At 37.8% G+C, this 17,061-nt stretch overlaps 1 protein-coding gene across 3 annotated transcripts in view; it reads left to right on the forward strand.

The window, feature by feature from the left end:
- LOC136813704 (uncharacterized) overlaps window positions 1-16,509 on the forward strand; it is a 37,089-nt gene extending 20,580 nt beyond the window's left edge. For 2 of the 3 annotated variants that reach the window (XM_067070206.1, XM_067070212.1), the window contains exons 28-46: window positions 186-329; window positions 802-978; window positions 1,171-1,314; window positions 2,397-2,543; window positions 3,130-3,582; window positions 4,675-4,833; window positions 5,340-5,483; window positions 5,892-6,083; window positions 6,251-6,394; window positions 6,869-7,054; window positions 7,638-7,763; window positions 8,233-8,367; window positions 8,642-8,805; window positions 9,208-9,355; window positions 9,923-10,255; window positions 11,126-13,140; window positions 14,143-14,302; window positions 15,473-15,625; window positions 16,312-16,509. In XM_067070206.1, coding sequence (XP_066926307.1) covers window positions 186-329; window positions 802-978; window positions 1,171-1,314; window positions 2,397-2,543; window positions 3,130-3,582; window positions 4,675-4,833; window positions 5,340-5,483; window positions 5,892-6,083; window positions 6,251-6,394; window positions 6,869-7,054; window positions 7,638-7,763; window positions 8,233-8,367; window positions 8,642-8,805; window positions 9,208-9,355; window positions 9,923-10,255; window positions 11,126-13,140; window positions 14,143-14,302; window positions 15,473-15,625; window positions 16,312-16,430 — 5,243 coding nt within the window. In that variant the 3' untranslated portion in view covers window positions 16,431-16,509. The remainder of the gene's footprint in view (window positions 1-185; window positions 330-801; window positions 979-1,170; window positions 1,315-2,396; window positions 2,544-3,129; window positions 3,583-4,674; window positions 4,834-5,339; window positions 5,484-5,891; window positions 6,084-6,250; window positions 6,395-6,868; window positions 7,055-7,637; window positions 7,764-8,232; window positions 8,368-8,641; window positions 8,806-9,207; window positions 9,356-9,922; window positions 10,256-11,125; window positions 13,141-14,142; window positions 14,303-15,472; window positions 15,626-16,311) is intronic. The other variant, XM_067070219.1, reaches the window with a different exon arrangement.
- The last annotated feature ends 552 nt before the right edge of the window (window positions 16,510-17,061 follow it).

Here is a 17,061-nt window from a genome sequence, read left to right on the forward strand (position 1 = left end):
ACGAATTTTTTGCCAGATTTTTCAGTGGAGCCGGGACCTCAGCGAGTCTGTGACACAGTGGTGTATAAATCAATTTCACTTAAGGATTTTGTGTAAATTTTCAATTGTTTAATTAGATTTAGCAAAACTTCAGTAAGAAGATAAGTGAGCAAATTTTTTAAAAACACTTTCATCAACCATTTCAGAACAATGTGAAATTGAACCTGACGAAAGGAAAGAATGTGGTTACATGGGAATCAAACAACCAGAATGTGAAGGCAAAGGATGTTGTTGGAGACCATTGGAAAATGGAAGCAAAGCTCCTTGGTGTTTCTTCCCAGCTAAAAAAGGTATATTCCTGAAAAAACTTTTAAGAAGTAATGAGTTTTGTGAAAAAAATTGGCTATTGTGAAAATTAAACCAGTGGCGTGGTGGGAAAATTTTTCTGGGGTGGCCAAGGCAAATATGGCGCCCTTTTTAAAGATTTTTTGTTTTTGGCGCCCCTCTCTATACGCTCATTATGAACACAAAAAAGGGATTGTGCGAGCGAAGCGATATGGGCGCCTGAAAAATCCTTCTTGGCGTCCCTTATTTTTGGGCGTCCCTTCTCAAAAGGGCTCCGCTGGGGGGGGCCTGGCCCCCCCTGGCCCCCCCCCTGCAACCACGCCACTGAATTAAACAGTAACGATATTAAAGGAATTTGTATTACTAGAAGGAAAATCTTTTTGAAAATATTCTTCTCAATTGTTACAAACGTTCCTGTTTTATATCTGGGATGCTTTAAAAAGTCTGATTTATAAGATACGACTCTTTGCTTTGCAGAACCCGGACCTCCAGTGCCTGGCACCCCAGGTGCTCCTGGACCGCCTGTTGTTCCAAAAGGACCAGACGGAAAACTACCAAAAGGACCTGACGGAAAAGTTGTGACACCAACTGGCCCAGATGGAAAACCTGAAGGAGAAAAAGGACCTGATGGAACACCAACGCCCCCAGATAATGGTAAGAAAAGTCTTCTCCTTGGTATTTTTATGTTAATCCTCTCTTTAAGAGTCTCTGGTGTTCATAGAAGATATTTCTATTCGAAAAATTCGAGTGAAAAACGGAAATAAAATCACTCTAGCTTTAACATTTTGAGGTTGATGTATACAAGCTAATTTACTGTTCAATTCATTGTTATTCAACCTTTTAAAGAACAATGTGAGATTGAACCTGACGAAAGGAAAGAATGTGGTTACATGGGAATCAAACAACCAGAATGTGAAGGCAAAGGATGTTGTTGGAAACCATTGGAAAATGGAAGCAAAGCTCCTTGGTGCTTCTTCCCTGCTAAGAAAGGTAATAAATAGTAACGATGGACGAGGGAATTCTGTTAACTTCTCCCATAGTATAAGAAAGCCGCGGCTGGAATGATAACATCTGAATTTCTGTTATGCTATCTCTTTCGTATTTGATGACTATTTGTTGATCAAGAAATCAGTAATGTAGCATCTTTAATGGTAAATTTTATTGGTTTGTCGTTAATACTTACTTCCCAGTGCGTTTTAGACATTAATAATATACCTTTGATAATACACTTGTATTATAAAATCATCGTAACGGAAAAATCAACACTAAGAAATTGAAACAAGCACAAAATGGCTGGGTTGAAAGAACTCAAAAATTAATGAGGTGCCTCGAAATGCCTTCGCAATATTTCAGTGAAATCTTTTTAGAAATCAATGAACAAGTACATCAAGATAACACTGTGAAAATTTCAAGCCAGCACCTTCAAAATTTATCATTTAAACTGACAGGAAAGTTGTCATCTTGAATATAGTTCTTATAATTTCAATTTTAGCGAACAACTATTGTTTCCACAAAATACCCCTAAAATATGTCCAAAATTAGTTCAAGTGTTCTATTGAGTACAGATTCAAAGATATCTAGCAATAAAAAAATCGTTTTGTGAAGGAAAATAAGAGAAAAACTATCTACCAATAACAAACTGATCATCATGATGTTCTTATAAAGCTCGGAGACAGAGATGGAACAGCAATTAACTGAAAAGACAATGCGGTACATATTCCAGCCGCGGCTTTCTTATACTATGCTTCTCCATTACAAGGAAATGGAAATTTTGAAATTTTGCCTATGAGAGTTTAAAACGGAATTAGTTAAATTTTAATCGATTCAAACTTCTGATTCATTTTATGTTACTAGGCGAAGGATCGTCAGATAATAACGCTTGATTATTGTCGAATTATTTGATATTGCTTTAAACGTTGCCTGAAAAGGTAAAGAACAAATCTATGAAATAGAATGAAAATGAATAGAAAACAACAAACAGTTTCTTTTCTTTTTCATTTTTTCAAGAACCTGCTCCACCAAGTCCTTTGGAAGCTATATTTATTGACAAAAATATTTTCATTTCCTTATAGAGCCTGGACCACCAGTTCCAGGTTTACCAGAAGTTCCAACAGAACCAGAGATACCATACACTTGTAGAGATTTAGCAACGAATATAAACGACGATGGACGAGGGAATGCTGTTTATTTGGATCGCCATGATGTCAAGTGCGACGACGGTAAGACAATTCTGCAGTCCCAGAATGGGCTATTCCAGAAAAAATCCGTACCCCAACGACGAAGAGGTGTGACGTCCAGGGGGGGGGGGGGGTGGTCTGGAAAATTGAAAAATACAGGAAACACCTTAAAAACAAAGAAAATCCACAGGAGTAATGAAAATGTGTGAAAACCCCAGGGGAGTCCCTGAATTCGGAAAAAATCCAAAATAGTAGCTCAAAAATTGGCTTAAAAATCAAGAGGGGTTATGAATATTTTGGCAAAGATCCAGGGGGGTTTGTCCTTCCAAAAATGACCTTCTCAACGTGGGGGGTAATTTTTTTTTCTGGAGTAGCCCAATTAAAGCTAGAGAGGCCTGAACCTAAAAGCTATATCAATTAGTGTTAAGCCTTAGACTGTTAACCCGATAATTTTGTTGCGTGTGTGCTTAGAAATATCTTTTTTTACAATCAGGAGCAAATTGATGCCAGAATACCCCAAAGCTATAACAAGGAAACGGAGATTTTGAAATTTTTGGCTATGAGAGTCTAAAACGAAATTAGTTAAATTTTAATCGATTCAAACTTTTCATTCATTTTATGGTGCTAGGCGAAGCATTGTCAGGTTTCCATCTCAAACGAAGTGGAGGAAATAAATACCAAATCACTTACAAATGTTGTAAAACACCAAAAGCAGGAACACCAACCCCCGTCGATAATCCATTTACTGATGATGGTAGAGGTGGCCTGGTCTATCTAGACCGACAAGACATCAAGTGTGAAAACAGTTATTTGAGTACTTTCAAAATGAACAGAAAACCGGGCGGAGGACAATATCGCTTCAGCTATACATGTTATGATGTTCCTGGCGAGAAACAATGCCAAGCTTTGACCACAAAAATGAATGCAGATGGCGGAGGAAACGGCAACGCAGTGTATCTTGATCGTCATGATGTCAAATGTCCTGATTTGCATTTCCTTTCTCGATGGCATTTGAAACGAGATGGCAAAGGAGACAACGTTCAGTTTGAGTACACTTGTTGTAAAGGCTTGCCGCAACCAGGTAAGATCTTTTTCTTTTCTTTTTCAATGTTTTTGCTTCTGAAACAGAGATCCTGTATTCTATTTCGCAACCGTAGTGCAGTGGTAGAGCATCCGGCTACGGTGTGCAATGTTATGGGTTCAACTCCCAGCTGGGTCATACCAAAGATTCACAAAATGGTATTCGATGACTCTCTGCTTGATGCTCAGTAATTAATAGAAGGGTCAAGGGTAAGTGAAGCGACCCAGGGAGAAAGAGTGGTGCCCTCCCCTACCTTCGGATAGATAGCTATCGAAAGAGGAGCCTTCGGTTCGCCTCCGACTGCCGTTACTAGGATATTTTCAAGAGTCAACATAAACGAAAATGATTGGTACCATCTGATATAGCATGACCAACTTAAGACCAACTAACTGTCAGCTCTTGTGATTTTGACGTCAAATCTTGTCTTGATCGTACTGACATCGGTATGTTTTTGAACTTCAAGCGGCTGTATTTCGTTGTGTGTATTAGTCAGAGAGTTGTTGTAATACATTTTTTTGCTCAGAATTTTATATGCTCTATTAGATGGTACCAATCATTTTCGTTTATTTTGACTTTTGAAAATCAGCTATTTCTCTACCCCTTATTTCTCTTGCAATTTTGCCTATGGCGTCACTATTTTGGTCATAAAAAGTTTTCCCGGGCCTAATCCGCGTCCTCCCTCTCAAAAATATCTTGTAGTATACTGTTCTGTAAGGGAATAGACTAAAAATGGCTAGGTCGTAGAAAGGATGTCACGGAACCCCAGGCTTGGCCCCCTACTATTACTACATTATATATATCTACAACACATATCCAGTACATTCAGACACTGCTGTCTCACAGCCCCGTAGGTATGAAAACTTTTACCGAAATCTCGATGTGGATAAAGATTCTATTATTCCACGCTCAGAAATTCCAGTGGGGATGACTTTGAGCTCAATTGTTCCACTCGGAACGGAATTTTGGGCTAATTTTCAATTGCAGTGATGGTCCCACCAAGTCTATGACACAGGGGTGTACTAAGAGATAGAGTGAACATTCCTGTTCTGCGACATAAATTTCATATTTTTCACTACCCATTTTACTATACAGAACCATCACCAGGCACACCAGGGCCACCAGAAGTTCCAAAGGGACCAGATGGAAAACCACCCAAAGGACCCGACGGAAAAGTTGTGACACCAACTGGTCCAGATGGTAAACCTGAAGGAGAAAAAGGACCCGATGGAACACCAACTCCTCCTGATAATGGTGAGTTTCTTTTGAGATAGTTAAAGCTGTTTTCTTTATCTATCTTCACCTTTTGCACTGCCATTTCTAATTGAGGACAGAGTTGGTAAAAAGTTGACTCTTTTGACGTTTATGCAATTAATTCTTTTTAACTTTTTTAGCAAAGATTCTAATTGGTCACTTTCTGCAAACTTTTTGTTTTCTCAAACAATTATTTTCGAGAAAGTCGACTGTCTAAACTAGAGCTTAACAGAAAATGCATCATCAATTTGTGAAATAAATAGAATCACAAAGTGTACAAAAGTCCAAAAGAAACTCGAGCCAAAATAACGAGAAAAAAGAACTAACTCACATATGTTTTACGGTGTTTCATGATGGTGCAATCTTAAGGAAAAGCAGTGTAAATGTAGATTGAGTTTAGTTTTTATCATCAAGTATAACTTTGTTATCAAAGTTTCGCATTTAAAGAATTTTAACCATATTTATTTTAAAACATTAATCATATTCTATAATTCTCCCCCTTTCAGAACAATGTGAGATCGAACCTGACGAAAGGAAAGAATGTGGTTACATGGGAATCAAACAACCAGAATGTGAAGGCAAAGGATGTTGTTGGAGACCATTGGAAAATGGAAGCAAAGCTCCTTGGTGTTTCTTCCCAGCTAAGAAAGGTAAGAGTGGTAGATTTGTCACAGGGCACCGTTTCTTCAATGTATTTAGCTAAAGTTTTTTTTAATGCATTTGAAGTATCACAAATGACATAATCATTCGTCTTTACAATCCAATAAGTTTCGAAGCAAGTATATATTTAAACATTTCAAACACGTAAAACATATAGCAAAAAAAGTAGAATGTTGATATTCTTAAATCTGGATGGGAAGGGGGCTGTCAGGCGAAATGGCCGACAGATATGGGTATATGCGGTCATTAGCAATGACAAGAGAGATGTAAAATTTTTGGAAGAAAGCATTTTTCTGACACCGTAATTATCTTTTTCTATTATGAAAAATTGTAATAGTGTCATAAAAATCCCGGGGTCTTAAATATTAAGTTTACTCTATTTCATTCTTCTCACACAGAACCAACTACAATATCTGTGCCCGTCCCACCGATACCTGGCCCACCAACGCCATCAAAACCAACTCCTGGCGTCGTCAACCCTGAGCCAAAACCCAAAGGACCTGATGGTAAAGTTGAGACACCAACAGGCCCCAATGGGGAGCCAGAAGGTGAGAAAGGACCTGATGGAAGTCCTACACCTCCGGACAATGGTAAGCTTTGTCCTATGAAAAGTTTGAGATTTTTTTAGTTCTAGAAATGTATGTATTGACCGATTGAGGCTCAGAAATTAAACTTACTAAGTAAACCAACGGCAAAGTAGCTTCCTTCAAAACAATAAATTTATGTACAAACAATCAGTCTATATTTTGCCTTTCAGAACAATGCGAAATTGAGCCTGACGAAAGGAAAGAATGTGGTTACATGGGAATCAAACAACCAGAATGTGAAGGCAAAGGATGTTGTTGGAGACCATTGGAAAATGGAAGCAAGGCTCCTTGGTGTTTCTTCCCTGCTAAGAAAGGTAAGAGGATTTTTTTTTCAAAGCGAAGATCTTTGATATATGAAAACTAAGATGTTAAGAGCGCTGAAAAGCTCTGTGATTTGATCTGATTAGTCAGGGTGCAATAGGCAGTTAATGAATCCGAACAAGAACGAAACGCGTACTCCTGCTCTGAAAGAAGATATCCAGACAGCAAATTTATGAATTTCTTTAAAAATATGTGGAAATTCGAAAAATAAAACTAGATAGGAAGTAGCTTCAAAGTATGATACACGCTTATCTTTTATAAGAACCTCAGGCAAAAATTTGGTATTTTTGCCGAACATTTTAGCATTTCTGGTTAATAATCGGCAATTTAATGGTAAAATGCTCTAAAAGTGACATTCTTAGGTTTAGTTGCCAATTCCATGATGGTGATTTTTTAGCCAGTTTCATTATAACCATTCTCATAAAGTATATTCTTATAAAAAAGGATATAATTATTGCCATTTTCAGAGCCTGGATCACCAGACACAACACCACCAGAATTGAAACCTGACAACTCAGGAAACACACCAACTCCAAATGATCCTGAAACAGGAAAACCTGCAGAATCACCAGAGCCTCAAAAACCAACAAAACCTGAACCGCAAACACCCGAAGAAAAGGAAAAAGCGATTACTGATGCAAAAGATGGAAAAGGTAGGAAAGTTTTATACAGAAGCACCGAAAGTAGCCAAGGCGTTTTCCACATTCTAGTGTTTGAATTCAAAGTTGGTGGCAAACACCCGGTTTTTTGTTCCACTTTCTCTCAACTTTGATAAACATTTTTTTAAAGGTTTTATAAAAAAACCATTCAAACCAATAAAAGATCAGCAAGTTTTAAATCTTCGTTGTTATATTTTGAAAAAAATCTTAACCAATGTCAAGCTACATTTCAATGCTTGATTTTACTTTTTTTTTTGAAGCACTAAAATGACCAACATATTGGTCAAAAGGCACGGAAAGGGTTAAGAATACATATGATCGATATAGATAGGAAGACCTTTTCAACAATGGGCCAAGGGGCTAGGGCAACCAGGTGCTGTTTTATTTACCTTCCCTCTATGGTTTATAAAAACAACAAAAAGTAGTAAAAATAGTCTCTCTAGGGCTCCGAAATTCTCAAAAATTGGGTCCAGTCTGTATATAACGGACATCCTGCAAGTCTAGTACCCCCACGAAGTATTGCAGATAGCCTCTTCAGCTCTCCAAATCGCTCTTTATTTCCTTTATCTTTATCCAGGTGATGACAACCCAAAGAAGCAACAACCTCAACCATGCACCACACCAGATTGTCAAACTAATTTGTTCCGCGAATACAAGAAGAAAACAGAATCTCTGATCACAGCTCTCATCACCACCGGTGGAAGTAAGTCTGGCTCCGAAACGATAAATACAGTTGACGCTCTCTAATTCGATCTTCAAGGGGAATCGGATTTTCATCGAATAGGGGAGCCTATCGAATAAGGGAGAGCATCACTTATGAAACTTGTTGACGGGGACTTTAAATTTCCTCGAACGTCGAATTAGAGAGCGTCAACTTTAATGTCAAATTATTTTAAGTAATCTCTTGAAAAATGTTTCATCTGACTATTCATCTCTTGTTTTGAAAGTCGAAATTCTCGTATAGAGGTGGCCACAAAAATCGAATGCACTGACAATACTGACAGCGAAAATTGCTAAAATGTATATTTTATCACTGCATGCCATGTTCGGCACCGACATTCTGTCACTTATTCCATCAAAGCCTAAAACACCGATGGAAAAAACTAGCTCATACCGTCACACCGTTTGTACACTTTAAATTTATTAATTTCGACGCTGTATTTTTTCTTCAGATCATGGCGTGGAATTATATTCAACAGGCTGCAGTAAAAAAGATTGTACAGGAGCTGTCGGCATGATCAAGTTAGATGGAACGCAAGTTGGTGGAGGGACTGATGGAATGAACATTGTTGTGTTGTCTTATCCAAGTAAGTTCTCTATGCCGATGGTTATGTTTTTTTCTTTCGTCATTTTATTGTATTTTTTACTAAGGCAATCATTAAGACTTTTCCCTCTTTAATTTCGTCTTTATTGGTAAAAAGCGGGCAAAGGAAGCTGGACAACCAATCTACGTCTTGTGATTTCCTACTTCTTATTCTTGTGAGTAAATTTCATTCATTTGAGAACCGGGCACTCTCCTATTCATCTAATCACTTGATGAAACTAACCTAAATTTTCTTTTCAACCAATGTAACATTGCAGGTTACGAGATTCAACATTCGAAAGTTTACGAGACAGGCACCAGTGAAGTCGAGACAGAAAAGATGGTCAAATTCATCGGAGGAATCAAAGCACCAAGTATAATCATGATTGTTGCTCAAGGAGAAGTCTTTGGACAGATGACTGATGATGCATGGACACTCTTTGTAGGTTTTTCCACTTAGTTCCAGTGAACCCATAAGCCCAATTCAATTGATAAAGACACCCTTGTGTAATACACCGAATTGGACTCCAGCTGTTCTGGAAAGAATTTCCTCCCTGGTGGAAAAGATTCCTTAGAATTTCAGATTTCATTCCCACTCAAATTTCAATTTTTGAAAATTGAACTTCAAAATTCACACCACTGGATTTTTTTAACCTTGGAGCACCTTGGAACAATAGAATTTCCATCCCCATTGGGATTTCAATAGAAACTTTCATCCCTGCTATGGTAAAAAGCTCCACCGGGGTTTTGAGACAGGGGTGTACGAAGTAATCAGTTGTTTTCGGTAAGGTACCGCCAGTAATGATGTAATTACACGTGTTTGCTATTTATTTCTCCTTTCAAGGATTCACTTGGATGTTGCCGAACACTGATCAAGACATCTGGATCATCTTTCGCCATGTTGACATACAAAGGAACCAACACGTTGCCATGGATACAAGTTCAACAAAGACCTGCTGGCATGGGAGCTAGTGCAATCTTCGCTATATTAGGTAATTGTTTGTTAACTACTATTTTTTCCTCAAAAAAAGTTAGTACCATGTACTAAAGAGGTTGGTGGCACCTTAGACAAATCTTTTGGATAACCAGGGTTAGTATCCTATGGGTTAGGACCCAGTGACTGTACCCCTTTGAAGGAAGATACCTTGACATTCTACTTATTTTATTTATTTTGGATTTTTTTTATTGTATTACAACTGATAAGTTTCATAAGTGCTTGAAATGTTGAGTGGAAATTATGGGAAATTGCGAAAGAATAGCTCCTTTCAAAAGCACAGAGTCTATTCAAAATATAACATCTGGATCATCTTTCACCATGTTGACATACAAAGGAACCAACCAACTTAATTTAAAGTAAGAAGGAGCCAATGGAAAATTATACCCTACAAAATGAATTAATTCAGCAAATAAAACCATGTTTGAAACACATTGTAATGAAAGATAAATAACAAAGATAAGCAACATTAAGTCAAGAAGTCAAAGAACAAAGGAAGCGAGGAGCCAAAAGCCAGTAATGTTTAGAGAGCACAAGTTAATAATTTTGTTGTTCTTCGCAATAGGTCAACATACTGAATATATGGCGTTCGGAGGATCTGGAGGAACCATCACAAACTTGATCAAAGGGTTTGATGAAGCGCAAGGAGGAGGACGAAGACATATTCAATATGCACCAATGATCGAAGCTGAATCTGAAAACGAACCCCAAAGACCACTAACAATGCTGGCAACAGAAGCATCTCATGAGGTTCCAGTCGTCGAATTGAGACCGACAGTGAGTAGCAATAAAGCCACTTATTATACCAATGAGGGTGCAAAGATTGATGGATTTATTGGTGATGGTGGAGGTGCTTCTCAAACGGAGAGCCAGATGCTGGAAGGTGATATGATCAGAGGTAAGCAAACTAAATTTTATTGATAAGACTTCCTTTTTATTTCTGATCACTTTGAATGTCTTACGTTGTCCAAATGTAGCCAATGTAATAACAATCAAAATTTACAAAGCTTTGTTTTGTCCTATTTACATATCTTAAACGAATTGTAATATATTGTGACTTTGAATGTAAATGCATTTGCAAGCAATGCCTAACCCAGCTGGTACACAAATTGTTTCAACGTTTATCTAACGTTCACAACGTCCATTTAACGTTAGATTAACGTTGAAACAACGTTGTGTGCCAGCTGGGAAATGACAGATTCACTGAAGGCTTACAAATAGCATTTTCTATTCCTGCTATACAATATTTCCTGTTAAAAACATCTTCGTAAAGGGCTCTAACAGTTGTTTGTACTAGTAATAACATGGTTTGGAGGGTGATTTGGGATTAATAGCCCCGAGGTTCATTGAAAACATTTCAAAAAAGCCCAAGCGTAGTGAGGGCTATTTTGAAATGTTTTCAATGAAACGAGGGGGTTATTAATCTAAAGTCACCCGAGAATACCATGTTATTCCGCGTTAATTATACGGTCAAAAAATAATTGAAGAACAATCAATCGTTTTCTGTTTTTTTTTCGAAACATTTGAAACTATAAAAAACAATTGATTGACACTCTAGATTTGCTTAAAAACTTTGTGCGATATTTTGTTAACCAATCAAAATGCTCTGAAAATATCGTACGATACTTTTCAACCAATAGAAATTCTTGTTTACATCAGGGCGATTACAAAAAAGTGGGGTTATTACGGATTTATCGCCCCGCTCGTCCTTTGTATGTAATCAACCATATGATTATACTTGTTATTGCCATATTATTTCTCATTCCAGGCATCGATCCACGGACAGATCAACCAGCCAATTATGAAACGCACATTGAAGGAGCAAAACGTAAGAAAGATGACAAAGAAGACAAGAAACCGAAAGTGATCGTATACAACAATCATCCTTATGGCGGTGGATTTCATCAAGGTGCTCAACCACACCCAGAAGCTCATGTTGAAGGTCTTCACCATCCTCAATTACTTCCTTATCATCCAGAGCTGGATGGTGATAAAGTAGAACATGGAAAATACAATCCAAATCAACCAGTACAAGGAACGTTGGTTCACACTGGACAAATGGCTTACGACCCTCATCATACTGCAGTTCACGAAGTTTACAGACCTAAGAATCTGAATAACCAGAACGAAGAACAGATCTGGGTTCCACATTTTTCCAATCATAACGAAGGTTTGAATACTTTCGAAGACAACCAGCATGGACAGATCGTCTCTGTCACGCCTGATCAACATCCTCAAGATTTCCTGCACAATGATGTACATGAAGGTTTCAGAGGTCCTGCAAGGGCTCCAGGGATGCACGGATTCCAATATGAAAACCACCATCAAGAAATGATCGAACCTTATCATGGAGGTTGCGTAGATTGTGGTTACAACTTCCCCTCAGATGGTTCTCTCCCACCTGGGCCACCATGCTGTCACCACCCTGAGCCACCACCCGTCCACCATTGTGAGCATCCACCGTGTGATGGCAGACCACCCATCTTAAATATCCCTCATCCTTACGTCATCACCAGTAACGAACCTATGGGTCCAGAAGATGAACATTTTAGCAAAGAAAATAACTCAGTACCAATCTCTCATACTCCTCATGTTGAAGCTCCTTTCAAAATACACTCTCAACCGCATGAGATACACCGACTTGCAGCGCCAGTGCACGCTGTTCATCCCGCTGTGGTTCACGGTGCACAATACGGGTTACCACACGCTTATGCAGGTCACCCCTTCGGTCCGCCACATATCCACCCACCGCCTCCACACAACAAAAAAGAGGATAAAAAGCCGAAAAAAGCGGAAGATATTCATCAGCCAGCTGAGAATTACGTCAAAGCAAAATTGAAGGAGATGTTGACGACAGAGTTGAACAAAAAATTGGACGAATTGAACCTCAAATCAGCCACCAGTGGAGATACAAGAGAAAATAAAGGAAATGAAATTTTAGACTTTGAAAACACGAATGAATTCAGCTCAGACGAAAATCAGAAATCACAATCGAATAAACATGAATCTCCGGACCAACACAAAGAAATGTCTGCAGCAGTGGAGGAAGAACATCATGGAAGCTCTAATCCAAATGCAAACCCATCATCGGATTCAGATAAATCATCCAGTAGTAATCACGAATCGAGTAGCAATCATGGGTCCAGTAGCAATCATCAAAGTTCTTCATCTTCTTCTTTTTCTCATGAAACAAAAGAAGACTCTAAAGAGGAGAATGGACATCATTCAGGATCTTCAAATCCAAACAACAATGAATCATCCTTAAGTGATGAAGAGAAAATTCCCTCAGCAAAGAAAGTGAAAAATGATAATAAGGGGTTCTCGTCATCTTCAAAGGGTTCTGATTCTGGAAATTCTGGAGGATCTAGCTCTGGAAGCTCCAGTTCTTCTTACAGTGGTTCTTCAGATAGTTCAACTAGCTCCAGTGGAAGCTCTGGATCTTTAGATTCTGGCAACCATGGAGATAACGGTAAAGAAACATTTAAATTCGGCTCAAATGATGATTTTCAAGATGCACCAAATGAACAAAGCGATCAAAAACAATCACAGGAAGAAAGTCAAAGCGGACCTGATTCTACAACAGACTTGAACAATTTAGATGATGGTTATAGCAGGTCTCATTCACCAAAGTATTCTTTGAAGAAAAAGGGTTCGAAGATCACTAGTGGTGTTTTGAGGAGCAAGAGTGCACCGAAATATCAAGAACGATGCAAAAGATACAGAGTATTGAAGAATGGCAAAAAATTGAAATTGAAATTTAACAAAAAAAATTGTGTTGAAAAGGTAAGAAAATATTTCTCTTTTAACCCTATCAACCCCAGGGGGTAGAATCTACCACGCTTGAGTTCTTTTGTGTATATCACGGAGAAAAAAGTTTTAAACTCATAAAAGCTCATACCTGGCACTTCAGGCTTTATAAATTAACGTGGTATAAAAAGGGAATTTCTCAGAAAAAAAGGGAATTTCCATAGATTCATTAACTCTCCAGGGATAAGAAAAAGACAAACTGAGATTTCAAAACGAGTAACCAGATCAAAATAACTCCGGAAAAGTCTTTTTGATGATGATAAAACAATAGAGAGACCGTAAAATAAGAATGCTACCGTTAAGCGGAACTAAAATACTGAAAAACGCGCGCAAAACTATGAGATGTTTGCCCAACTTCCTTATGCGTGAAGCTATGAATGCCATCCTCGGGAGCTTTAGGCTCCCTGCGGTGGTAATTGTACCTTGTAAGAAAGGTAAATCATTATTATCGGGTACATTTGGGGAAAAATTCGCAATATTTTGTGATAATTCCCTTGACCAGAAAGGTTTTTGACCGGGGTTAATTGCTTAAAGATCTTATCACATGTTTCCGACTGATTTTTGCCTTTAATGTACAAAGCAATTACGCATTGTGTTAATCTCTTTTGCGCGTTAATTGTATCATTTGACAAAAGATATATAACACCTTGCACGTATCTTTAATTGAGCCACGTTGAATTGTGGGATTGCAACTCTTACCAATGTTGAAAAGAGTGAAAAATAATAATAGACGATATCGGCTTAACGTGAAAACTCAGATTTGATCCCCGAATATTGCCCACAATGCTTTGTGCAGAAAAAAGTTCACGGTGAATTTTTTTTCCGCACAAAGCATTGTGGGCAATATTCGGGGATCAAATCTGAGTTTTCACGTTAAGCCGATATCGTCTATTATGACGTATGCGTTGCGGAGCGCTATTCGGTTTAAAGTAAAAAGATTTACGTAGCTTTGACCTATCATTATCATTCTTATTTCAGGAACCACCAACAGAGTCAGGTGAAGGAACAACTGATGCAAAACAAGATAATGACTATTCGTACTATGAAAACAACAATAAAATGAAAGTAAACCCTTCCCAAGATTATCTTTCCGACTTCAAAGATAGTGTTTATGCAACAAACACTGAAAATATTTACGGTAAGAATGCTTATATACCCGGGGGGGGGGTAGTGGGTTTACCAACTGACGGTATGTGTGGCGAAAAAAATGGCTTTTAGAATTGCACCCTTACAGTGCAGAAAAAAATCGGTGAAAGTCATACCCTTACAGTGCATTTTTTCAAATTATAAACTCTTTTAGAACAAAACAAAAAAAATCAAGATTTTTGAGCAAAAATTTGCAATTTTTCCTACATTTGCTGAAATTTCCATCCATACAGTGCATTTATCAAAAGTCCACCCTTACAGTGCATTTCTGATATTTTGAAAAACATACCCTTAACCACCGCACATACCCGTCAGTCAATTTGCCTGGCTGCCCACCCCGGGTTATATACCAATCTAGGCTACGCCATATCTTCCTCCGTTTCGAGCGTAAAATTCCTACTCTTGGGGAAAGGACTAAAAGTCTGGAGCTGTCTACTACCAATCTGTTTCCCGGTAAATAAAAAATAAACTGAAACTGAAAACTATACCTTTTTCATCAGGGAATGGGTGATAAAATTTATAAGATTTACAAAACTAGTTAAAGGGAATCCTCCTGCAGCACGGTCGTCAAACTTGAAGGTCGATGACTCCCCCTAGGGCTTTAATGTTTTGATTTCTTACCATTTGTAATTGTTACAAATATTTTACTGCTTGAATTGGATATTACATGGTTAAAAACTATCAAGAATATAATAATTTCACATGTCTTATTAACACTAGAGCTTTCTCTTACAAGACAAACGAAGTCACAATTTCACCATTTTCTTCGCCTTTTGACACATATTTAATCATTAATGAAGTCGTCGCGGTAATACAGCCCTGTCTCACAGCCCGATGGAAGTTCTTTTCTCAGTGGGGATAAAAATTCCTATTGAAATCTTAATGGGGGTAGACATTCTTTTGTTTTAAGGTTAAAAAGTCCAGTCGGGATGGTTTTGGAGTGCAATTTTTAAACATGGAATTTTGAATGGGGAGGAAATCAAAGTCGATTTCCCAGTAGGGCTGAAATTCAAGGGTATTTTTCCACCGGGGACGAATTTTTTGCTTAATTTTCCAGTATGACTGGGGTCCACATAGTGATGTGGTAATCCTATAATTTCACAAAAATTTTGGCAAAGTAGCAGCATATTGATAATATCAATTTTATTGACTTTTATTTTAGACCAAGGAGGAATGAACGTTGCACAAAGCATTCTTCAAAAGGATGTCAGTGAAGCATACAAAACTGCAAATGACATTCTGAAGGTTGAAGATGCTCTTGATAAAAACAGCAAAAGTAAACTCAACGCCAAACGGAAGAAGAAACATAAAATAGGTATAATTTCTACTCTGATAACCTTCCCAGCCGGCACACAACGTTGTTTTAACGTCCATCAGGCGTACGTAACGTCCATTTAACGTTAGATGAACGTTCAAATGACGGTGTGTGTCAACTGGGTTTAGCCCGAAACATAATAAAAGAAGTTGCAGACGAAAATTTAATTTAGAGTCTCCAACAAACATTTTTATTTTCACCTTGGTAACACAGACCTTGACTTGAAGATTATTCCAGAAACTTCTTAAAGAAATGATAAAAGAACCTCTTGGACCAGTTAACTATTCACAGATTTTTCTTTTAAGGCTTGGGAACACGAGAAGATTTTTCGCGTTGGCGCAAAAAAACACTTTTTCGTGTCTCCACCACATTTTTCTTACCGAGTTTCTTACTACCAACAAAAGTGAAATCTCACTTTTGTCCCTGGGACAATGGAGCAAAATCAATGAAACAAAATTAGAATCGAATTAAATCGAATCAATCTTGCCCCATTGTCCCAGGGACAAAATCAGCGTGTCTTTTGGGTATTTCCCTCACTTTTGAAACAAAAAAAGAAACCATGGGACACACGCACTTTTTTCTTGTGTTGGTGGGATAGAGCATGCTGCATCGCACCAACGCAAAAAAAAAACTTCTCGTGTCCCCAAGCCTTTATCAAAGATTAATTTTTTAAAATTCTATCACAGATCGACATGCAGCGAAAAAACGTGTCTTCAAGAAGAAAACGAAACCGAAAGCGACTGTCACCGAAGATTACGACACCTCATTGGATGATTTGTTGGATGCAACGTCTTTTGATTGGTAGATTCAATAATGAAAATATAAGAAAAGCTTGATTGTATTCATGATATGCACCTTTGCAATGTCTTCCACGGACCCAACAGCTGATTGGTTGTAAGTGACGTATTGACTAATTTCACGTCAATTAATAACCATTCAGCTGTTGGGTCTGTGATGTAATGTCAGAAGACATTGCAATGGTGCATATCGTGAATTCTTGAGCAAATCAATTAAGAAACACGAAGACTTGAATATACAGTGTGTTCCAAAGAAAGCGGACAAATTTTTAGATGAAGTAAAATCCTCATAATTTGTACGAAATTATTTGACGATTTTTATACAGTCTACGCAATCATTTTGCCTTGGGAATTGAATATTTTTTGATTGAGCACTGAATTTTAATCTTATTTCAATTCTTTAAAACCTAGTTTAAATAATGAGATTTTGCTTTATATTAAAATTGATCTGCTTTTTTTGGGACGCACTCAAATGAGACAGGGTATGTTTGATGAGACTTGAATTCCATTCAGCTCGTAGGGTCGAAACTACGACCATCTTTACAGAAACGACGAAAGCTTTTTAAATTTGTTACGTCGAATGAGGAACTTTAAGCGATTTTATAGCGATTTTACCGACGAAGGGGTTTTTTTTGTGAA

Source organism: Clytia hemisphaerica, unplaced genomic scaffold (assembly GCF_902728285.1).
Source record: "Clytia hemisphaerica strain Z4C2 unplaced genomic scaffold, Clytia hemisphaerica genome assembly, whole genome shotgun sequence".
In the NCBI taxonomy this organism is placed as follows: Eukaryota; Metazoa; Cnidaria; class Hydrozoa; order Leptothecata; family Clytiidae; genus Clytia; species Clytia hemisphaerica.